We start from the raw sequence: 22,740 nt of genomic DNA on the forward strand, positions 1-22,740 counted from the left end.
CTGGGCCAGCTTAGCGAATAGAGTCGTCACATTCTGAGATGTTTGTATAATTGATATGTTGTGACATGTATCGTTAATTTGATCCTCTATCCCACATAACAATACCTAGATGAGCTGTCCCGTACTACCGTACATCGTATACTAAGTTACGTCCCTAGATTAATCCTACGAGGAGGAATGACCCGGTCCGCGAAAGTTATATTTTTATATAGTCTAGCTGGTCGAGTGGTGTGGGGTGCTGGACTTTGTGCAGGCGGTGTTGCCTTAGATGTCACAGCGGTACGAGTTCGAGTCCCGCGGAGGGAACGACCAAAAATTTTCATGGCAAATTTGACAGTTCTAACATCGCTGGGAATTTTTAAGACCTTTCTATATATAAAATACATATATTCTTGGAATTGTAATTGACAATACTAGTCACTTATCTTGCTTGTACAAGTGTAATGACTTGAATTAATTAATTAATATAGATTTCAAAATCAAGGTAATCCAGACAGTTTTATTTCTATTTTTTTACAAGTTAAGACTATCAAATATAATTTTTATTCAGTTACGCACATCACAGATTTTTTTGTCTGGCTGATTTCTCCATTCAGCAATTTGTAATCCCTTTGTTAATTCAGTTCAAAGTTCAGTAATATGTGAACTAAGATATGAACGGCATTATAATCACAAAATAAGTGACAGAAATACTGAGCCGACACAGTCTCAACCATTTTGTTAATGCGGTGATGGATATTAACCAAATAAGTTTATAACAAAGCGCATTAACCTGACGGAAGTGACAAAATTTGTCGACACGAAAGTAGAGGATTGTGCAAGTGCGGAGGCGCTGTTTTGTCTTTTAATACGTCAACGGAAACTATTTTATATTCATTTATTCATTTGGTAATAGGGTGGGTAGAAATGTATTAAGATTCCCAAGAAGAAGGCCTCACACATTCTCCTCCCCGAATGAAACTTCGAAATAGCAACATGGCGGTGTACCGTAAACACCGTCCATCATAGACATAGCCCAAAATCATATTCATGATAAAAAGATAAATGAACACACTCAATGTAGAGTATACAAAGGTAGCGAAAGGCAAAAAAAAACAAAGAAACGGGAAGTTGTGATTCTTATGTGAAACACAGCAAACATATTATTTTAGGTAGTAATATGAAGTCACTGTTGTTGGTGTTGCTGGTACTTGGATGGACGTCAATAACTGTCCGATCATACAAGAGAAGCTATAGATGGAGAAAACAAGGTTTGTGAAATTATACAAAACAATAATACCAACTACATTCGTTTGTGAGTCGCTTGATTTTATATCAAATTAAATAAATTCAGATTAAATGGTAATTTACATAAAGATATCATGCATTACACTTAGATAATATTAGTTCAGGAAACTTATGAAAATTACGGAAAATTAGAAATCTTGAATGAGCTTACCAGTCTCCACTTAAAACTGGATCAGGTGCACAGGTAGGAAAGCAACATGTATATCGATGTGTATGGAAAGCATTTATGGTACGTGGTACACGTTTTAATGATTCGCTGTAAGCGGTATAAAATTATTAATCATATATAGTTCTTGAAATGGCGAACACACAGAACACGATGAATAATTTAAAAATTAAGTAAATGAAAAATGGCTTATTAAACCATGTGTGTCTCGAGCAGGACATAATAAAAGAGATCAGTTTATCTCCTTATCTTTTTCTCCATTTCCATCATCCTTGACGGGTAGATGAAAACACACAAATACGAAATGCACAGCTTTTTGAAGTTTAATTGAGAATACAGACTAATTTAGTTGTTTCTTATGTATAGTCTTTGACTTAATAAATATTAAAAACTATTCAAAAAAATATGTTAATCATCTTACTGTATAGAAAGCCAATATTACACATATCATATCATTTTAATTGACGTATGATCATGAAATCTTGAATCTTATTGACCAGAATTGAATGTTTTCCATACCTATAGACATTCAGTGTTTAATATGCAACCCCGTCTCTTAGAAATTTTATTCGTTAAAAAATACCTTTTAAAACGACTAATCAAGGGAACAAAGATTCGATTATTAACTAAAAGAATATAATCCAAGGATAAAGAACAGAACCACGCAAAAATGACATGGAATAACTGAAGTAACACGTACATGGAACACCAAAGTGAATGAGCTCACCAGTCTCCACTTAAAACTGGATCAGGTGCACAAGTAGGAAAGCGTCCTCTAGAACAAAAACCTGCTGAGTTGATCAGAAAATGTCACGTCCGGGGATAGACGAAAGAAAATACGACATGGTGAACAAATCGGTTTTCATGGCGCACCAGTACATTCTAACGAACCAAGAGTTTATGATGACGAGTAAAAACTATTTTGTATAGCGATGACTTTAACTTTGTGGCAACATATTACCAATTTGACAGAAAATTTAACTAGTTGAATGTGATGGATTGTCATACTTGTTGTACTTGTCAATGTCAAATTGATACCTGTTACGATGTTTACAAAAGTGAGATTCGGTAATTCATATTTTAGAATGTGACGACATCGCCATTATAGGAGCAGGTATTGCAGGAACATATACTGGATGGAAACTTCGAAATCTCGGCAAGAAAATAACGATATATGAGTACTCTGATCGTGTTGGCGGAAGGTTTTATACGCAAAAATTCCCACAAGCACCGGATATCAACGTCGAATTAGGGGCAATGAGATTTATTCCTAATGGTAAGTATTGAATTCATATAAATGTTTTGATTAGAAAAACACAGTACAATAATTTTGTTCTGTAATCTTATCAACTAGGTAAATAATAAATACACATATTAGAAATGTACATTTTGATATATGTCAAGTTAAGACACGGTTTTTTTCTGATCTCTCACGGTTTGGTTAAGACAAGCTTTTTTATCATTCAGGGTTTGGTTAATACAAGCTTTTTCATCACTCAGGGTTTGGTTAAGACAAGCTTTTTTATCACTCAGGGTTTGGTTTAGACAGGTTTTCTAGATCACACATAGTTTGGTTAAGACAAGTTTTTTATTACGTAGGGTTTTGTAAAGACAGGGTTTTTCGGATCACTCAGGGTTTGGTTAAGACAGGGTTTTTCGGATCACTCAGGGTTTGGTTAAGACAGGTTTCACGGTATATATGTTAATTACCAAATCTGGCAAAAACGTAACTTAGGGGAATTACAGAAAATATCTGCATAAGAAAAAAAACAGATACCCAATACAATAAATAACTGAAAAGTCTTATACTCCATTTACTACTTTGGAAGTTTAATGTTCATTCAGAAATCGACCTGAAAATCTATGTATATATTAAAGTAATCAAGGGAACCAAGGTTATAGCGGAAATCAAAAGAATGTAATCCAGGGACAAAGACCAGACATGGAAAAAATACACAACAAAGAACATAAAGTAACTAAAATCATACATACAAAGTAACAAAAGTAAATGAGCAACTCGGACTCCACTAAAATCTGGGAGCATGGACCAGGTGCACCGGTAGGGTAAGCGTCCTCTGCTATAAAAATATCAATTAAGTGAAACATTCATGAAATACACAATACCATATAATGCGAACTAACTTCTTGATTAATTGTTTTATCTAACAGAGCACCCGCTCCTTCATGATTTATTGCAAAAGCTCCGTCTACCAGTCCGAAGGTTTGAACAAGGTTCAGGCACTACTTCACAAACATTGATGTACTTACGTGGGAAGCACCTTAGATACGATAGTCTTGGCGGCCATGATACTCCATATAATCTAGGTCCTAACGAGAGGAAACATGTGGCACTCTTAAAATGGTAACAATCTCTCTGTATGAATTTTGTTTAATTATTTATCTTTGCGTCTTAGTAATTCATATCATTGTAAGAACAATTTAGAACAGATAACTTATCAGAAATATGCGTAAATTGTCTTCAATAGGGAAACATATAAAAATGGAACCGATGCTGATGAAGTAAACTTACCAGAAGCCGACAAGAAGTACTACATAAAAACAACTGCAGATGGAGTCGAATTATACAAACAAAGGTAATTGTGTTTATTACGTTAACTTGCAAAGAAAGGGAAAGAGTAATCAAGGGAACCGTGGGAAACAGACATATACAACAAAGAACACAAAGTAACTAAAATCATACACACAAAGCAACAAAAGCAGATGAGCAACTTGGACTCCACTAAAACCTGGGAGCATGGACCAGATGCACCGGTAGGGTAAGAATCCTTTGCTTTTCTAGAAACACCCGCCGAGTTGCTAAGAAAAGTCAAGTCGGGGTAGACGAAAGGGGAAAGGAAAACTATGACACGTTGAACAAATCAGTTTTCATATAACATGTATATCGATGTGTATGGAAAGCATTTATGGTACGTGGTACACGTTTTAATGATTCGCTGTAAGCACAAAAATGAAATGCACAGCTTTTTGAAGTTTAATTGAGAATACAGACTAATGTAGTTGTTTCTTATGTATAGTCTTTGACTTAATAAATATTAAAAACTATTCAAACAAAAATACGTTAATCATCTTACTTTATAGAAAGCCAATATTATACATATCATATCATTTTAATTGACGTATGATCATGAATGGTTCATTAACTATACAAAATAATTCGCAACATCAAGACTGCAACAACAAAGAAATGCAATGCTTAAACAACGTCGGAATAAATACTTCTTGTCTCCATTTTATACAAAATCTTTTTCAGTGTAATGTCTGTCTATCATAAGACTCTTAGTAAAGAGGCACTTAATTATATAAGAGCAACGCGTAGTTTTCCTCGAGTTTTAGTAAGTGAAGTAAGTTCGAGCATTGGATACATAACATCACCAAAACCATCCAATAAATCACCAAATGAGGTCCTGACTGTCACTTCCGGATTCAGTTCTGTGACTTCCAAACTGTTAGAAAGATTCCTGCAAGCAAGTATTAGGTAATAAGCTGTAAATCATAGCTTGAACAAACCTTTAAACAATGGTTTGTCTTACAATAAAACCTGGTTTAACCCACCTTTTCACTTGAATTGTCTGTATCAAGTCAGGAACATAGTGCTTATTTTATTTTTTCCACTTTATGCCTAATTTTGCCAGTTTATTTAAGGATTGGTATTTCAAACTGATTTGTGATTATGAAATCGAGAATTTTGTACTTACCCTAACTTACTCTTTGAAAACATCGATGTTCACTTGAAATTAACGTGAAATAGAATAATCAACTTCAGAATAAGTGTGTACTCGTTGAAAATGTAAAATTGAATAAACACAAAGATTTTTTTAAGAAACCGGCAATATATACACCAGGCAGATCTTTTTATATAGGTGGCACAGAATAAATTTATTCCACCAGTTTTTTTCATAGCTATGGAATTTGAAACTCATTCTGGTGTCAGAACATCAGTAAATTTTTTGTATTAAAAGTGGATGACCCAGAATATATGTTCAAAGTTCCATAATTTATCGATGGATCTCCCTTTAGTTTAAAGTTTATAATGCATTCTATGTAATTTCTCTCTTTAATACCATTTTTGTTATTTGCAAACCTAGACTCATTTCTTATAAAACATGAGTTCGTGACAACTAATATATGAAAATTTAGCATGTGCCACTCACAGCCTGTATCTTCAATGGACAGCCTCTTCAATTGTTTCAATACAAAATTTTCTTAGTCAGAAATTTAAAACAGTCCTTATTTTATTTTTTTTCAACTAAATTTCTTAACGTTTCTAGTCTAAATTTGTTCGGGCCATAATTACGAGATCATTGTCAATTAAAATTTTCTTTGTTGACTACATTTTTGTCGTAAAAGTGTTGCGTTTCTGATGATTAGTTAAACCAAGTTCTTATCTCTTATCTGCCGTTTCGGATGAGAATTTTTTTTCTTTTCGCAAGTGCAATATTTTTATTTATATTTCTGCAGCAAGCGAAATCAATATTTTTATTTGAAAATATGCCTTGTTAAATAATGGAGGAAATGTTCTTTTTTTCAATGAATGAGTAAAAAAGGAAAATTTTTTTCAAAATTTTGTGCATTTATTGTTTTTATTTCTCCAAAAAGATCTCAGATCCCTTTTTCCCTCGCTTCCAAAATTGTCGATGGCTTAAGAGCACTTCGCCATACTTTACAGTTTTAACCCTTAAGGGCATCTCTATTTACATTTTTTTCAGTTTTAGCGGGTCAGATTAATTTGTACATATACCGGTCATATTAAAAAACTCCACCGACTGTGGGAATATTTAACACATATCATGTGACGTTGACAAAATTCAGACGCAACTGACAGCTGTAAATTCCAAACAGAAAATGGTTTTTTTCCTGTCTTAGAAAAGCTATGTATCGATTTAATTAAGACAATCGGAGTTGCGTTTTTTTTCGAGGCAGGTTAGGTTTTTGACAACAGTAACAGTGGAACAGCGGGGGTTCACGTACATACATGTACATCCATGTTTTTCCCGTACATATAAAAACACATCATATTCACTTCTTTTAATAAGTAAAAAAGATTAGAAAAGACTCGAAAACTATCAGAAAAGAATAAATTATTTTTACTGCAACGTAGTCTTAACCTATACATTTTTATTTGTTTGATTTTAGGAACGTTGAATTTCCTTCTTAAGGACAGTCTGTTTTTGTTACTTCCGGTACATGACTTTATATTGGGCAACATTAAAGAAAACTTACATAATACATGTAAGAGCCGTAGAGCTCCCATCGCATCGCTGTGCTCGTTATCAAAATTATTATTACTACTACTTACCTAATTACATTTATATATGGTTTGCTAATGTAGTACATCGTAATACTATTCAATATTTTCTAGGCACAAGATAAAACGAAATCGTCATCTCCGATCAATAAAAAGGCGACGAAACGGAGGTTACAATCTATATTTTGAACCCACCGTATCTTCTGACGGTTTCACCAAAATCGATGAGGTACGTTTGAAGACACGTATAATTTTAATAAAATTTTCTAGTTCCGAAATACACAAAAATAGTGATATTTTATCGATAACAAATGAGATGTGGTTTGTAGGATGTTTAGTACATTGAATTATATGATATATACACAGTGAACGGATATTTGCTATAACATATACATATTTATAGAAATCGACTAGAATCCAACCATTGCGGACATTTTCCAAAAGAAATAAAATTTAAAAAAAAAACAAAGAATGCATAGTTTCAGAAGGATAGAATTAAATACTTTAAGTCTGCCGCTCCAGAGAACATTATTTTAAACATTAATTGTGGTAGTCTGTGTTAACACGTATGATAAACATAAGTATTTTTACAACATGAATGCATCACTATTTCTTTCGTTTTTGCAGAATTCCTCTTGCTCTATGCCCTCCCAACACATTGAAAAACAATTCAATTAAAAAAAACAAAAACAAAGAGTAAAAGAAGTGTTGGCTTTGGTAAACTTCTCTTCCATTAATACTCTTAAGACTTTCAAATTAGTTTCAAAATGACTTCTTGATAACACTTCGGTTATTTTACATAATTCTTGCTTGACATTTTAGTAATGATGCCAAATTCCTCAAAATTTTCAGAAAAAGTCTATAGAAAAATACTGTGCCAGAAAAGTTGTATTAGCAATCAACAGATTAGCCTTGGAGCGTTTAGATTGGTCTGTGCTAAATCAACCAAAAATAAAAGACTTGATAGTCAACTCTGTTAGAGATTTTCCTGCTGTCAAAATATTTTCTTGTTATCCTTATCCTTGGTGGGAACAATCTCCGGTTTATAATATCTATGCTATTTCTGACACACTACTCAAACAGACATACGGATTTGGAACCTCAAGGATTAGCCCACGTTCATCTGTTCTGCTAGCAAGTTACTCAGATGTAGCAACTTCTCTTTGGAGAGAACTTGCTCAGAGAAATACAGAATATTCCAATGGACACCGGCCAATTGTGAATCCACTCAATCCAGAAATCATTAGCATAACACACAAATATTTATCAAGAATTTACAAAATATCTGCTCGTCGAATACCTCCGCCATCGAATGGAACTGTTGCTATTTGGGATAGTTACCCTTTCGGTGGTGCAGTGCAACTTTGGAATCCTGGTTATATCTGGGAAGATGTAGAAAAAACCATGGTTAAGCCTTCAAGTCGAGACGATGTGTTTATTGTTTCTAATGCTTTCAACTCAAGAGCATTGTCAATTTGGTCAGAGGGTGCCTTACAAGCTGTTGAACTTGCAATGTCGTACCTTAATCCTAAGAACAAACAGTAGAAGAAACGTTTTTAAAAATGATTCTTAAGACACAAAGTCTGTTGCATGCACCGATGTACGAAGGCGACATTCCTTTGACGTGGTCTCTGTTCTGGTTTTTCAAGATTTAGATTACAGGTTTAAAATAATAAAAATGGGACAACGATCTTGAAAGAAAATGTTTATCTTCGTAAAAGTCCTTTCATGTATATTGTATATATGGTAACAAATCTTTAAAAAGGTTTTGTTACGATTTTAACTGCACCAGTACATCATAGAATAAACATAGCGCGTTGTATCAAAAGAATGACCATATTTTGCTTGACGAGTTCCCAGATTGTCTTATTATTTAAACATTTTGTTTATATGACGAGTAGAAACATGAGTAATTTCAACCAAATATTAGTACAAAAGAAGTAGATGAATAAAAGGGAGCATATATATATGATATTCTATCCCTGAAATTACACTTGTCTAATTTATAAGATAACAGATGATAAAAAGTACATAATACAAAAACAATTTTATTTTGAAGAAAAAAAAACTTTGTGAACCTTTTAATGTACTCATCGTTACATTTCTTGTGTATTTATCAAACTCCATTTGAAAAGGATAAAATTATCGGACATACAACGAGTGCTCAGTCAAGATCTGCAAAACCGCCACAAATAGACACTGAAACAAAAGATGACTAATGTTGTTGTGGGTATAAGAGTTGTAATAGGCCTGTGATAAGTTTACTTCAGTCTACTTAATTCAGGTACAATTTTCCTATCGAGTGATAATTGGAAACGAAGACAACATCGTCATCATTTTTGTCGGTGGTACGAACAATTAATTTTACAAGGAATGACAATAAGAACATTTCAATGAAAACAAACGGGTTTTAGATTATAGTAAGTTTTAAACATTAATGTCGACCCGTTAGAAGCGTTCCTTTATATTCTCAAAATGTACCTTTATCTTAGAGATTCTTTGTAATATCGATAAAATATCACAGCAGGAAGCCAATTATCAATAATGATGATGGTCCCAATGGTTTTTATTTTTTTATCAAAAAGGTTAATAAGATACATACTTTAAACATAATTTCTGAAAGCTGTCTTTCCTGTTTGGAATGTCCTGATCTGTTCATAAATAACATTAAGTCATTAGTTGAAAACTAATGGAGCCTTAAATTTCACGGTTGCTGTCACTTTTGTCCAATGAAATGCGATGTTGAAAGCTCAATTGGTTTCGTTGCCATGGTTAAGCATCATGGGTATTGATGATTAAGGACATATACTGAAAGTTCAAACTTCGGATTTCGCGGGTTTTTCACAAGGAATAAAAAGGAATGCAAAAAAAATTAGGAAGCTAATGCACTGCTGGTAAATGATCTCTCTTATAAACATTAATTTCCGTGCCTACCACATGAATTAGTTTTTGGTTTATGTATTTAAAAAAAAAGAATAAACTTAACCTAGCAATTGTGTGCGTGTGTATTCATTTTAACCTATAAAATAAAAATAGTCCTACCATTTTCGGCCTGTAAAATTTAAACTTGTAAACATACTACAACATCAAGTTTCTGCCACATTATTGCTGTCTTGTACCAAACATTCCAGACCAAAAGCATAAACCAAAAACATAAATCAAAATACCAAGGATGTTTCATATAACTCTTAAAATATAAATTACAGGCTGTTGCTTATAATGAATGTTTTGCATGTTAATATCGAATGGTATACTCACTTGTAGCATATATTGAATTTCACATATGAAACTATTAAGTTTCTTCATGTCAGTTACATTTAATTGAACAATGGATTGACACGTTAGACAATGTTGACTAAAACAATCATAGTTTAAGCAAGTGAAAATGAATCCTTAAATATATTTTAAAAATTTAAGTTGAGAAGATATTTTTGAGTTTTTGTAATGATTGATTGTAGAGTTTTGTATTGAGAATTTCTGAAGGCGAACATTTTGCATGTTGAGCTCATACCCCAGTAAATGTTTCTACGACATGCAAGCAGAACCAGATCTAATATTTCAGGGAAGAAAATTTGCAAAGACATAATGGCTAAACGGAATATGATTTTAACTTTGTTGTATAAATATAGAAAAATCCATATTGCGTTCCAACAAACTTTGAATTTGGTTTACTTTTCACTTTCATTTCAGATTTAAGTCGGCAACCAACTCTTAATGCTTTGTCTTTCGGTAGACAATACAATAAGCCATAATGTATCGACAGAGCTAATTTGTCTTGAAATGGTTTTAATACTATGTGGATTCGGAAAACATGACATTCTGGAAAGTAAAATTTAATTCCAGCCATATTGTCACTGCTGATGTGACCGCTGATTTACCGATTATGACAAAAGCATGCGAATGCTTTTTACACACCACTGGAATAGTCACGCCGCAATGGAAAAAGGGAGTTTAGCGCGCTGTGAAACCTAGATTTAACCCATTATTTCGTTTGATGTGCCTGTACCAAGTCAGGACCATTGCGGTACCATCTGCTCCAGTGGTACAAATAATATCTATTTTGCCAGATTTATTTTGGACTTGACTTGATTATGAAACGGATTAGTGTAATGTTTTAAAGAAAACAATAAACCAGCAGAAGCCAGTGAAATGGTGAAACTAGAATTTTCCAACACAATTAAGTCGTAGTGTTCTCTTGCTGTTCAAATATATACTATGTGTCCGGTAACATTTCTTCTTAACCGTATTTATGATTCCTTTCGGTCAACTAAGAAGATTTCCTATTTAAAGGTTTATATAAACAAATTTAAGGTCGATGGCCAAAAATATAAACACTGAATATTAACACAAATGGCAAATTTCTACCTAATTGCAATCCAATATTAAATAAAGAACCATTATTAATTTCATATTAAACGTGTTAATAATTCCAACACACAGACATCATTATACAACACTGCAGTGTTGCAATGACACCATCGAACATTCACCTGTTAGAATATAGGTCATTGATATTTTAAGTTCACCGACCCCTTTTTGTTTAGTCGTATCAGACAGATAATCATTTAGTTTACGTTAGCCTTACTATATATATTTTTATAAGATTTATAGGATGTAGCTGCGTTTTCCTTTAATTACGTTGTTACTGGACTTTACAAGACAGTTGTGACCTTTTTGAAAAGTTGGATTTTCTGAAGGTTGTATTTTTTTAATGTCTGGATATCATAAAGTCAAGTCGTTAAAATCTAACAATCCTCTATTCGTAGCTTTCTGTAATAGGACGAATCGTAATGTTGCTCTAGTGTGGCATGACTACGACGGAAAATTACACTGGTATGTTACATTTTCACCCGGCTGTGTTCATGAGAGGAGAACTTTTGAAAATCATGCATGGTCCGCGTATGACAGTGACACTCTAGACAAACTGCTAATAGGACAAACGTTTGTGTTTAACCCGACAATTCCAAATCAGGATACGAAACAAGATATATGCGTTGAAAGAGCGTATATTGATATCCCAGGTAAGAGAAGGTCTATAATATTATTGAACCATGCATCATTCTATATAGGTATTCGTTTCTACTTTTGGTTATGTTAACTATTAAAAACATAATACTTTTAGCAAAGCTACAAAATATGTGGAAGTTTTGTTTCCAGGCTGCACTTATATTCTCACTATAAATAAAATGTTAAAAATGAAAATATAACAGTGATACTTTATCTCTGTTGTTCAACGAACGGAACGATTGACCGAGTTAGATAAAATGACAAATGTTCTAACCAAATAATTGTATTTGTATCTAAGTCATACTACAGATAGAAAGTTGAATTTATTTTGAGAGAATATATATTGATTATTTATATCGTCGGAAATAAAACACAAATACAACACCTAAATGTGAAGAGAGAGACATATATAATGTAGCGAACAACATTAAAATACATAAGATAGGGAAAACAAGGCACCACAGAAAAAAACAAAAGTACTTGCAATTTGAATTCATATTCAGAAATTCAGAATTCCGGATTTACAGATTAAAAACCGTGAGTGACATCGGGTGCCCCGGAAGGGTAATCATGGCCTGCTTCGACTATTTCAGTAGCGCAAAATTGAATTTAATATTAAACCAAAAGTGGCATTAAGTTTTCCTATAACGACTTTTAAGTTCACTGAAAACTAGTATAATGTATTAATCTTTTGGCACATTTTTGCGGTCGTTTCTTATGTTGCCGTTTAAGCTTTTTTTGTTCTTTTTTGTTTGTTTGTTTGTTTGTTTGTTAGTTAATTTTATTTTATTGTTTTGTTTTGTTTTGTTTATGTTTTGTTTTAAGGGTTTTATATTTTTGTGTGTTTCGTTTTTAATATTCGACCATTATAATAGGGAGACCCTGTCAGTTGCTTCTTCGGAATAATATTAGACGATAATTTTTAGAAACAAAACGCCCCGTGCAGGTCCGGGTGTCAAAAGAATAGGCCTGCAGCAGCGCTAATCTTGTCGTAAAAGGCGACTAAATAGTGCTCAGAAACCTAGCCGGGGGTTAGGCGATCTGCCAACAGAGCAACTGGGTTGTGTGCCCCAGGTGGTGGAATGGGGTACCCTTGGCGTTTTACATGCTGGGGTTGTCAGGATATAATACGGAAAACCTGACCGCAAACCACAGTGGTGCCCCGTGTTGGGAAAGATGCCTCGTTCATCGCACGTTAAAGAACCCTGCTGTGGTATTCGATAGGAGTAGGAACTTTTGCGCTCCGCCACAGGAGGCAAAATTGCCCGACTCTGCCCGACCCTACCCATCCCCCCTTTTATTAGTGGCAATCTAAATTTGTCGACCTTGTTGCCCTTGTGTCCCATCCCTTTTTCATTTCACCATCATTTCATTTCATGGTCATTTTATCATCAATTTCATGTCCATTGCCTGAATATAGCTGAAATATTGCTGCTCGGGCGTTAAACCCCTACAATCAATCAATCAATAGAAACAAAACACATATTCAGTATCATAAGTCATGAACACATGCTTTAATTGTACCGATATATTCAGACGACATTTTGCCGGAGTAAGTCCTATTTTGTCAATCAGACGATTTTTAAATTAACTTGTGATTGATAGTTTGATAGATTTAACATTTGATTATTTAAATTCAATTTTTTTTTAATATAACAAACTTAATCAATCAATCTCAAATACAAATCCCAACACTGTACCCAAACACTTCAATGAGCTGAAAAAAGCGGAAATTTACCAAAGGATCTTTAAGTTTTCAATCAAGAAAATAAAAATTTTATGTAGAACAGCACCATTGGTTTCGTTCGCCATTTTAGAAAGAAGCATTTAACTCGATATATGATGACAATAGTGGCTTATTAACTTGCAACTTACCAAGATCACTTGCTAGACCTATATCACTCATTATCTTATTGGTTATTTACTGTACGCAATATAATATTGTATTATCTTTTACAGTGTATTCCTTGTTAGAGAGATGTTTACAGACAGTTAAGAAGTACATTCCAGATGGAGAAATAGACAATTTACGAATTCCCGAGTGCCTTAAGGAAGAAATAAAAAAGGAATCTGATGTGCCATTTTTTAAACATAAACCTAAAAAATTCTTTCCTTGTATTATTTGACTAAAATGTATTTAAAAGGTTAAACCAATAAAAATTGGCTTATCTATAGAGCACTTTATATATACCTCAAAACTTGTGATACGACAGTGGTTATACCTTTTTGATTAAATAATGTTAGTCTTGGAGAAAGGGAGGAGAGTGTATCGACATTTTGAGACTTTATAACTGATATTTTATCATGTGAACTTTAGATTGAATTAATATGTACAAGGGGTAAAACAACTATACAAAACATGAGAACAGGCACAAAATAACCCCCAATACATAATGAAATTCCAATGTGGACAACAGATAATAAAACAAATATTAACCACATACTTGTACAAATCAAAAAGGTGTTACCTGTAAATATGACATACACAGATACACAAACAACCATTAAGATGACAAGGGTACATGAGGGTACATGTAGTTGTACAGGTTCAAATACAATTAAGAGGGTATTATTAATATATAATGACTTAATACATTAATCATAACAAAGACATGAACAGGGGGTTTGACCTATTCATAGTTGTTTTACATAATCGTTAGTATATATAGGGAGATAGAGAATTTAGAAAATAGGACTAAGAAGGCACTTTTTAAAAAGAGAACTTAAGAGATTCAAGTTCAAGAGGGTTCGCCCTCAAAAAGGGAGTATTTCTCTCTTCTTATTGTTTGTACGTTGATGTTGTATTGTGATTGCTGAATAATAAAAATACCAGTCGTACGTCTGCTTATTGATCACGGCTATGGAAGGTAACAGGAACAGATTATCACTCTGTTATAAATTCGCTCTCACGATATGGGTTTGTTATATGGTTTTGTTTTGTTTTTTTGGTTTTTTTTTTGGTTTTTTTTATTGATTGTTTTTGTTTGTTTGTCTTTGTTTTTGCCGTTTTAGCTCACCCGGCCGAAGGCCATGTGAGCTATTGCCATCACTTGGTGTACGTCGTCGTCGTCATCCGTAGTCGTCGTCGTCAGTCGTTAACAATTTTTCAAAACTCATCTCCACTGACACTACTTGACCATTTGGAACCAAACTTGGTATGAATGTTCCTTGGGGTATTCTGCATAGAACTGATATGGAGATTTTGGATCTGTCGAAAAACATGACCGCCGTTACTAAAAATAGAACATTGGGGTCAGACAGTTTGTTTTTTTTTTCGCATATACAAGTATCTCCAAAACCGTTACGTTTAGCCAAATTCCGTCACGGGGTAAAAGAGTTCAGTATGATGAGATCTACCATTGGTCAAATTTTGGTTTTAATCCATTAAGCCATGTTAGAGTTATTGCCCTTTTTGACATTTTTGTCTATGAAGCTACGGCAGTGGCTGAAATTGACCTAGGCATCACATGAAAATCTTGCTAAATATCATAATTTGCGGTAGCACTCACATGCATCCGCGATCAATACCATTGTGAATGGAAACGAGTGAAACGTGAAATGGAAAGGAGTAAAAATAACCATGAAATTGATAGTTAATCAAACAGCATGCAAGGAAAATTTCGTATCTTCCATTTTATTTTGGAAATCCGTGTAATATTTACGCATTATTTAATGACTTGTTTCTTCGGACTGTTGATCACGTTGTGAAAGAGTAATCAAGGGAACAAAGGTTATAGCGGTTATCAAAAGAATGTGATCTAGGCACAAAGACCAAACATGGAAAACAGACATACACAACAAAGAACATAAAGTAACTAAAATCATACATACAAAATAACAAAAGGAAATGAGCAACTCGGACATAAGAAGTCAAATCCGGGGTAGACAAACGAGTAAAGGAAAACTACGATCCGTTGAATAAATCAGTTTTCATGGTGCAGATGGATACACCATAACGATCCAAGAGTTTATGACGACGACCATAAAACTTCTCTAGTGATGACTTAAAAAATTGTTACAGTCCCCTGTCATTTCATGCGTATGAATATCTCACGTGACCTTAGAAGAAAAGCTTCTGAAGCTGAAGGGGACGCTAAACGGGAAATAGTTTGATTAAATAAGGTGGGTTATTGCACGAAAGCACTCCCTAATGAAGACAACAATTCTTTCATTACAGATGCTATTTGCGAACAAGTTTTGATTATCTTGAGGGAAAGAATGGATAATTTTCCTGTATTTGTAGCCCCCGCTAGTACGATCGAGTCATCTCGCCATCTTGGATTTCTCCAGTTGAGCATCATGACAAATCTAAATATATTCTTTAATTTGACTGACAATTTTAGATGTGGACTTAAAATAGCTGAAAATAGTATTTGAGAGACAAACTTTTATATATTTTAAGATTGAAGGGAAAATGAATCCTTTTTTTCTGTCAGTCAACCCGTTAGTACAGTACTTTCGCGTCACCCCTCATGCATCTCAACAGACGAGCATCATGTCAAATCTTCTGTATTAATTTATGCAACAACAGCTAAAGTATAGGTATTGCATGCTATACATATATTGTATGTACCAACAAATACTTGTAACATGTATTCTTTTTCCGACGCAGTTATTTCCAGAATGAAATGTAGTAAATTATAAGTAAAAAGAACAAATTTTACTGCGTTGGCTATCTTTTTTTTTAAAGATAAGACTTGTTTACAATGTGTTACTTGTAAACAGTACAAAAACCTAGTTTCAATTGATGTATTCATATCATTGCTTGTCATCTTAATACATATACACATATTTACAATTAACAACACATGTTGAAAACTGTGTAACGTACTTGTTTTTGTCTAAGTTTAGAATAGATAGTAAAAATGTTATTTACCGAAAGTTTTCAGTTTCGGTTAATTTAGAATATTTTGACAACATTGCATTTAATAGGAATGGGACTTGCTAGTTATCTGATTTAGCCATTAAATAAATACACGGGGTCCATTAGTACTGAAAGATACAAGTTGTTTGAATGACATGAAAATACAGATTGTTTCTATCACAGCCTTGAATACCCTTTCTGCGTCTCTCAGGACTGCTCCATTTTATGACTCTGTTAGTAACTCTGTTTAGTAGAGGTGAAAGAACCTTTGTTTTGGGTGAACTACTATGTTGATGCTTTGGTCTGATTGTATGGTTATAATTCATTTTGAAAGTAATTAGACACCAAAAATGGCAAATTTACATGCTTTGACACAGGAAGACAGGACTCGACAGTGGTTTAACTAAAGAGTCTCTGTCCATGTATGACTAAGGGAGAACTTGGAGCTGTATAGAAGTTTGCTTCAATTCTATGATAAGTAAAAGTAGATGCTATGTAGTGAAGTATTATAAAAAAGCAAAAAAAAAAAAACATGGAAGAGTGAATTAACATGTATATTTTTACATGTGTATCGTCAAATCTGTGTGTGTGAAAAGTAAGAAAAGGTTGTGAGTCATTATCCCTGTTCTTCTTGTCAAGTGAGGAAGCCATGGCTGCTCAGCTAATAAACGGTCTTTGAAAAGAAAATTTCTTCTAAAAGGAAGAATTGTAAAGATATTACCTCCCCTAGTTTAAAATATTATAATCCTTTTTTATCATCAGAAATGTGACTGTACAGTAAGAAACAGAGAAAAATATGAAGGCTTCATTGACTCAGTACTTTAGTACATTGATTAATGTTATATTTCTTTCAAAATCTTCTCCTCTGACACTATTTGACCAATTGGAACCAAACTTGGTATGAATGTTCCTTGCGGTATCCTGCATAGAAATGATGTGGGGATTTTAGATCCATCGAATAACATGGCTCAGCCTGCCGTTACTAAAGATAGAGCATAGGGGTCAGACAGTAGTTTTTCGCATATATCTCCAAAATCGTTAGGTTTAACTTATTTTTTTTAATAGTTGAAATGATCCTGATTATAAGGCCTACAAAAATCTTTAGGGATAAAAGTTGTCAGACGACTCCTCTAAAATTTATTGCCCTTGAAAAGGAGAAAAATGTCTGCTTTTTTCCAGTTTTCAGCCAATATCTTGAAAACTATGATCGATAGAAAGAAACTTTCAATTACTGAAATGATCTTTATGATAAGTCCTACCAGTGTCTTTTTAAGTGAACGTTCATGGACAACTTTTTGTTAAACTTATTGCCTTTGAAAAGCAAAATTCAACCAGGTGAGCGATTCAGGCTCCTTGGAGCCTCTTGTTTTAAACAGAATAAGTTACATTTAATGGTGTTGTTTTTCGCCTACTAGTTTAACTGAGCAATTATTCAAGAAACAATTGAAAAAGAGATAAATATTTTTTGTGCGGCTTTTAAGATTGTCGCCTTTTCAAATATTCATATTCGTATAGTTTTTGCTCCCAGATTCTACTGAATCCGACTTGCTCATTTAGTTTTGTTACTGTGTGTGTGTATTATTTTGGTTATTTTATGTTCTTTGTTGTGTGTGTCTGTTTTCAATGTCTGTTCTTTGTCCCTGGATTACATTCTTTGGATTTCCGCTAGAATCTTAGTTCCCTTGATTACTCTTCCACACTACAATGTTTCGTATTATTTTCTATTGTTGTAGTTGGAAATCTTCAAAAAATTTACTGTTTTATCTCAAAATCCATGCATTTAAAACTTCATAATACCGATTTTTATATGTTTAACGTGATCTAGTGGGAGCTTCCACAAATAAAATTATTGAAAATAAAAAAAACTCCGATTTTTAGCAGACGAGGAACAATTAACGAGATTCGTTCTCGCTTTCGGTTTAGTTAATTTGTTTCGTGTCTGTTGTCTTTGTTGATGCCCCCGGCTTTGTTTCGTCTACGTATTCTCCCTTGTTTGAAACTTCTTTCAATAATAACCAAGTATTATCTTACAAATAATCCTACTTCTTCACAATTAGAACACGAAAGTTCACCTTTTCATAATAGGTAATCAATTTTAGTACCAGATAATAGGCTCCGAAACATTTCAAGCATATATAGTAGTATACTTTTAGCTAACGTGAAAGAGATCAGAATATGACTGCCTCTGTTTATTAAGTTGTTACATTTGTTTGCTTTCTTACAATACTCTTAGTGAATGGAAAAGATCAAAAACGATTTTTGCTAAATGATCATGATGTTTTATTTTTACGAATACTGAAAATGGAATCTGAGATTAAGCAATTGAGAGCCAGTTCTCAGAGAGGTACGTAACCCTCTTTCTAGCTACATTGAATTATCTAAACTTTTAATGTAGGGCGAGCGAAACAAATGTAAGGAACTTATCATAAATATTCATGAGGCACGAAAAAAATGTAGTTTACCCGTGAAAGAAGAATCTGGGCGTGTTCCATCATCGGGTGAAAACAGTTCATAATACAGACGACGCGGTGTTTTTGGTCTAAAGTTCGTTTTTTATTATTCAGAATTTAGAACTTGATTAAACATTTTAGCGTGTCCTTTATTTAGTTTAAATGTACTTATATTTCAGGTGCAATTTACACAAGATGGTGTAGGACAACCTGTGATGGAATAGCACCGAGCTTGTCTATGAATGTAATAAATGCCAATATATTTTCGTGCATTTTTTTCAACTTCTACAGTCTCCGCTGTTTTACAACAGTGTTAACTCCGTGTACATATCATAGCTATCGTAAAAACATTTGCGTCAATGCTTTGATAAAAATGTGTGCCGATTTCAGATGTGAAACGGTATTTTTTTCTTTATTCCATTCAATTTCGATTTCGTATATCTGGAGAACAACATTTTTTTTAAATGGTTAACAGTAATCCGTATTCATTTTGACAACCATGTTACGTTGTCGGTTGGATGCCACCATTTTCCATGTCAATTTCACTGAATAAGTGTACCCAAGAAAACGAAAAATTGAGCCTAATATTTTTATACCCCCGCAAGGAAAATATGGGATATATAGAAAACATTCCGTCTGTCTTTGTTTGTCCATCCGTCTGTCCACATTTCGTGTAAGGACAACTCCTCCTTAACCACAACACATCATATATAGATGTGCAGGAAGGAATATAGTTACTGTCGGAGCACTCCAACTTCAGGGTTTTACATGTTAATACCTCATAAGCGCAAAATGTAGTCAAGAATTTTAATGGAAAGTTATAGGAAGGATGGGCATCATGGAGGAATAAAATTACTGTCAGAGGAGTTATAAGGGAGATGATAAAACTTATAGGTAATACACTGAACTCCATTTGAGGCGGGGTATTCTCTTTGTGGGCTTGCACAGTTTTTTCTAGTCTATGATTGGACTATAAGACCTAAAAAAATATTTTTCCAGATTTTATCCATCATGCTTAAATCCGATCATTTACTCACTAACATGACACATAAGTCGTTTGTTGAAGTGAATGGTCCAATTAAACACATCGACATTAAAAAGAGACTAGTATTTAAGCTTGTAAAATAACTACGAATAAATATTGCTGCATTTCATTTTTTTTTGCGCTTCTCTATAATATTTGCCTGAAAAACCCTCGTCATTAACAGTTTTAACATAAATTAATTTTATCTGGTGTTTAGTGTTTTCATAAGTGTGATTATTTCCATTGTTATATTGATATTTGAGAGAAAGAAACAAACTTAAATAATATGTATTATTTGTAATATGTATTATTTATTTCATAACATAAGTAGGCTCAAGCAAGCATGTTTTACTGAACAGATATGAAATATAACCAATCAAAGCACTAGATCACATATGTGATACAAACTATAATACTTAAGTCTTAAAATTTCGTTCGGCGTGGATGCTTCATGGCCCAATTTTGTGTTGTCTTACTTAAAAGTCTTCTTATCTGTAGTTGATGTCAAAGTTCTTCATCTTTTTGACTGCTTTCTTGCCACCAGCTGCATACCGAATTATCATGGTTAGGCCGTTGATGGCTTCGATATTTTTAAGTGTAGTTGTATGAGTTTGTAAATGTTAGACATGTGTCATAGGTTTACTGTGCCAAACCCTCGAGATGTATGTAGTATCATTGTCAGTAGAGTGAGTGTAATGTAGTGAAATAAGTGTAGTAGGTATCCTCCTAATCTATATCTGGTTAGGTATTGAATCTTCAACTGTTGGTATCATGGGTTGGCCAATGTATCAGTGTCATACATGTATGGTCAACCATCATTTTTCTTGTGCTTTCCTCCGGATGTTTTTCATGTAATGGAAGAAACAACTTATTGGCTTGATGCCAAAATATTCTAAGTATGCAGCAAATCTGATGACCACTTCGTAGTACTAGAAGATATTAGTTGACTTTACACAGCCAAATATGCCCCACATGAGAATCATATGGTTTGCATCATACATATATGTTTAACATATGAATCGAGCACCATATGATTATCATATGTGGCGCATTTTGGCTGTATAGTAGTAGTTGGTTGCATACATCTTTGAGAAAAATCAGGAAACTTTTTTTGTATACGGCTTAAAACTGACAGTTGACACTAGGATCCAGAATCCTCTAGTGCAAATTGGAATTCTAATTTCTCCTAGGACAAGTAAGAATTCTAATTTGCACTGAATAAAATCCAGTAAAAATTGGAATTCTAATTTCTCATAGTAGAAATTAGAATTCCAATTTGGCCTAGGAGGATTCCGGATCCTACTGGATTCCAATTTGCCCTGTAACATATACATTGAGCACTCATGAGTCCTTGGCTTTTAGTATTTGATTTGATTGGAATATTAAACTTTAATACTATGCATTTTATTTTATGTTTTTTTTTTCTATGAAAATACTTTAACATTTATAGAATTTAAAAAATAATATTAGAAAGATGCATTTTTTGTCAATGACTGATGATCGTAACCGCCAGAAAAAAGCTTCCCGAAAAGTTAAAAAGCACACAATCAATTAATCGTTAAAGAAAATTACATATTTTTGGACAATTGAAGTTTCCCATTAAATACCGGTATAAAAGATTATAAATCAATCTACATCACATGTAATGTATTTATTATTCATAACTAGAGTACTTTTTTCTTAAACCAGGTATTGCGGCGGGAAGTGGTTATGATATTAGCGTTGGAGCGGCTGACTACATATGTGTTCCTCGTGATCGTGATCTGATCACAAACGCAGTGTTACAGAATCCGTATGGGGATGTATCGATTATGTACGGCGCGGAATATGAAGACAATTTCTTCGGAGGACACGTATTTGACAACGACGTGCCATGTGCTGTATGTTACGCGCCACAAAAGTCGGTGACACTAATGGTTCCAGGAAAAGACAAGTGCTACAATGGCTGGATTGTGGAATACAGTGGGAAATTTGCAAGCGGAAGTTACAAACATGGTGCTGCTTCGCAATATGTATGTCTTGATGGGGAGCCGGAAGTTTTACCCCATGGCCAGAAAGATGAAAATGGCAAGCTATTTTACCCTGTGAAGACAGCTTGTGGTTCGCTTCCCTGTCCTCCGTACCAAAACAATGCTTTTATGACGTGCGTTGTTTGTTCAAAATGATTGCGAATTTAAACTTTGTTTCATTTCAATAGTTAAATAACACTATAACAATAAAGTTGAAAAAGTCTTTCTGTATATCCGTTACACCATTCATTTCGTGCATTATAAAGCTAGGACATCGTTGCTTCTAGCAGGTAGTTGAGTTGATAATTCGACAGTCTTTGTGGATATAAACCACTAAAACCCCCAAAAATCTTTCGTAACACAGTTTTAGCCGATTATTTGCACGATATGAGAGACGCTGACCATCAGCTGACTATTCCTATACACAAAGTTCTTTAACATCATAGTCTTATCCGTACCAACAAAAGTTTTGACAAGCATTTTCTATTAACTATACTATGAGTGGGGGTTTACGGGTAGAAGTAATAGCTAGGTCCGATATGAGGCTACCGTATGATCGGTAGTAAATGGTACTAAGAAGTGAATCATATCTTCAGATTGTTATTGTTTATCATGTTTTGGGTATTACTTTTGGGACTTTTATCCGATTACGATAGTACAACAATGC

General features: G+C 33.7%; 3 protein-coding genes and 1 long non-coding RNA gene across 5 annotated transcripts; 3 read left to right on the forward strand and 1 right to left on the reverse strand.

The window, feature by feature from the left end:
- Window positions 1-1,155: 1,155 nt before the first annotated feature.
- Window positions 1,156-8,640, forward strand: LOC148627210 (achacin-like). The gene is made up of 7 exons (XM_088569649.1): window positions 1,156-1,250; window positions 2,538-2,729; window positions 3,623-3,815; window positions 3,940-4,047; window positions 4,725-4,949; window positions 6,834-6,948; window positions 7,572-8,640. The coding sequence occupies exons 1-7, from the start codon at window positions 1,160-1,162 to the stop codon at window positions 8,262-8,264; spliced, it is 1,617 nt and encodes a 538-aa protein (XP_088425775.1). The 5' UTR covers window positions 1,156-1,159; the 3' UTR covers window positions 8,265-8,640.
- On the reverse strand, window positions 4,529-9,857 carry LOC148627211 (uncharacterized). Of its 2 annotated transcripts, XR_015919977.1 has the most exons (3): window positions 9,762-9,857; window positions 9,322-9,370; window positions 4,529-4,932 (listed from the first exon to the last, which is right to left on the reverse strand). It is a non-coding gene; the product is annotated as an uncharacterized LOC148627211 (long non-coding RNA). The 2 variants fall into 2 exon arrangements; XR_015919978.1 differs by lacking the exon at window positions 9,322-9,370.
- Window positions 9,858-11,250: 1,393 nt separating this feature from the next.
- On the forward strand, window positions 11,251-13,900 carry LOC148627212 (von Hippel-Lindau disease tumor suppressor-like). The gene is made up of 2 exons (XM_088569672.1): window positions 11,251-11,740; window positions 13,686-13,900. The coding sequence occupies exons 1-2, from the start codon at window positions 11,431-11,433 to the stop codon at window positions 13,850-13,852; spliced, it is 477 nt and encodes a 158-aa protein (XP_088425798.1). The 5' UTR covers window positions 11,251-11,430; the 3' UTR covers window positions 13,853-13,900.
- Window positions 13,901-18,891: 4,991 nt separating this feature from the next.
- LOC148627213 (uncharacterized) lies at window positions 18,892-22,229 on the forward strand. The gene is made up of 2 exons (XM_088564819.1): window positions 18,892-18,934; window positions 21,754-22,229. The coding sequence occupies exons 1-2, from the start codon at window positions 18,892-18,894 to the stop codon at window positions 22,227-22,229; spliced, it is 519 nt and encodes a 172-aa protein (XP_088420945.1).
- Window positions 22,230-22,740: the final 511 nt, after the last annotated feature.

This window comes from Perna viridis, chromosome 1, assembly GCF_037379345.1.
Source record: "Perna viridis isolate PV_CMFRI_1.1 ecotype Kerala chromosome 1, ASM3737934v1, whole genome shotgun sequence".
Classification (NCBI taxonomy): Eukaryota; Metazoa; Mollusca; class Bivalvia; order Mytilida; family Mytilidae; genus Perna; species Perna viridis.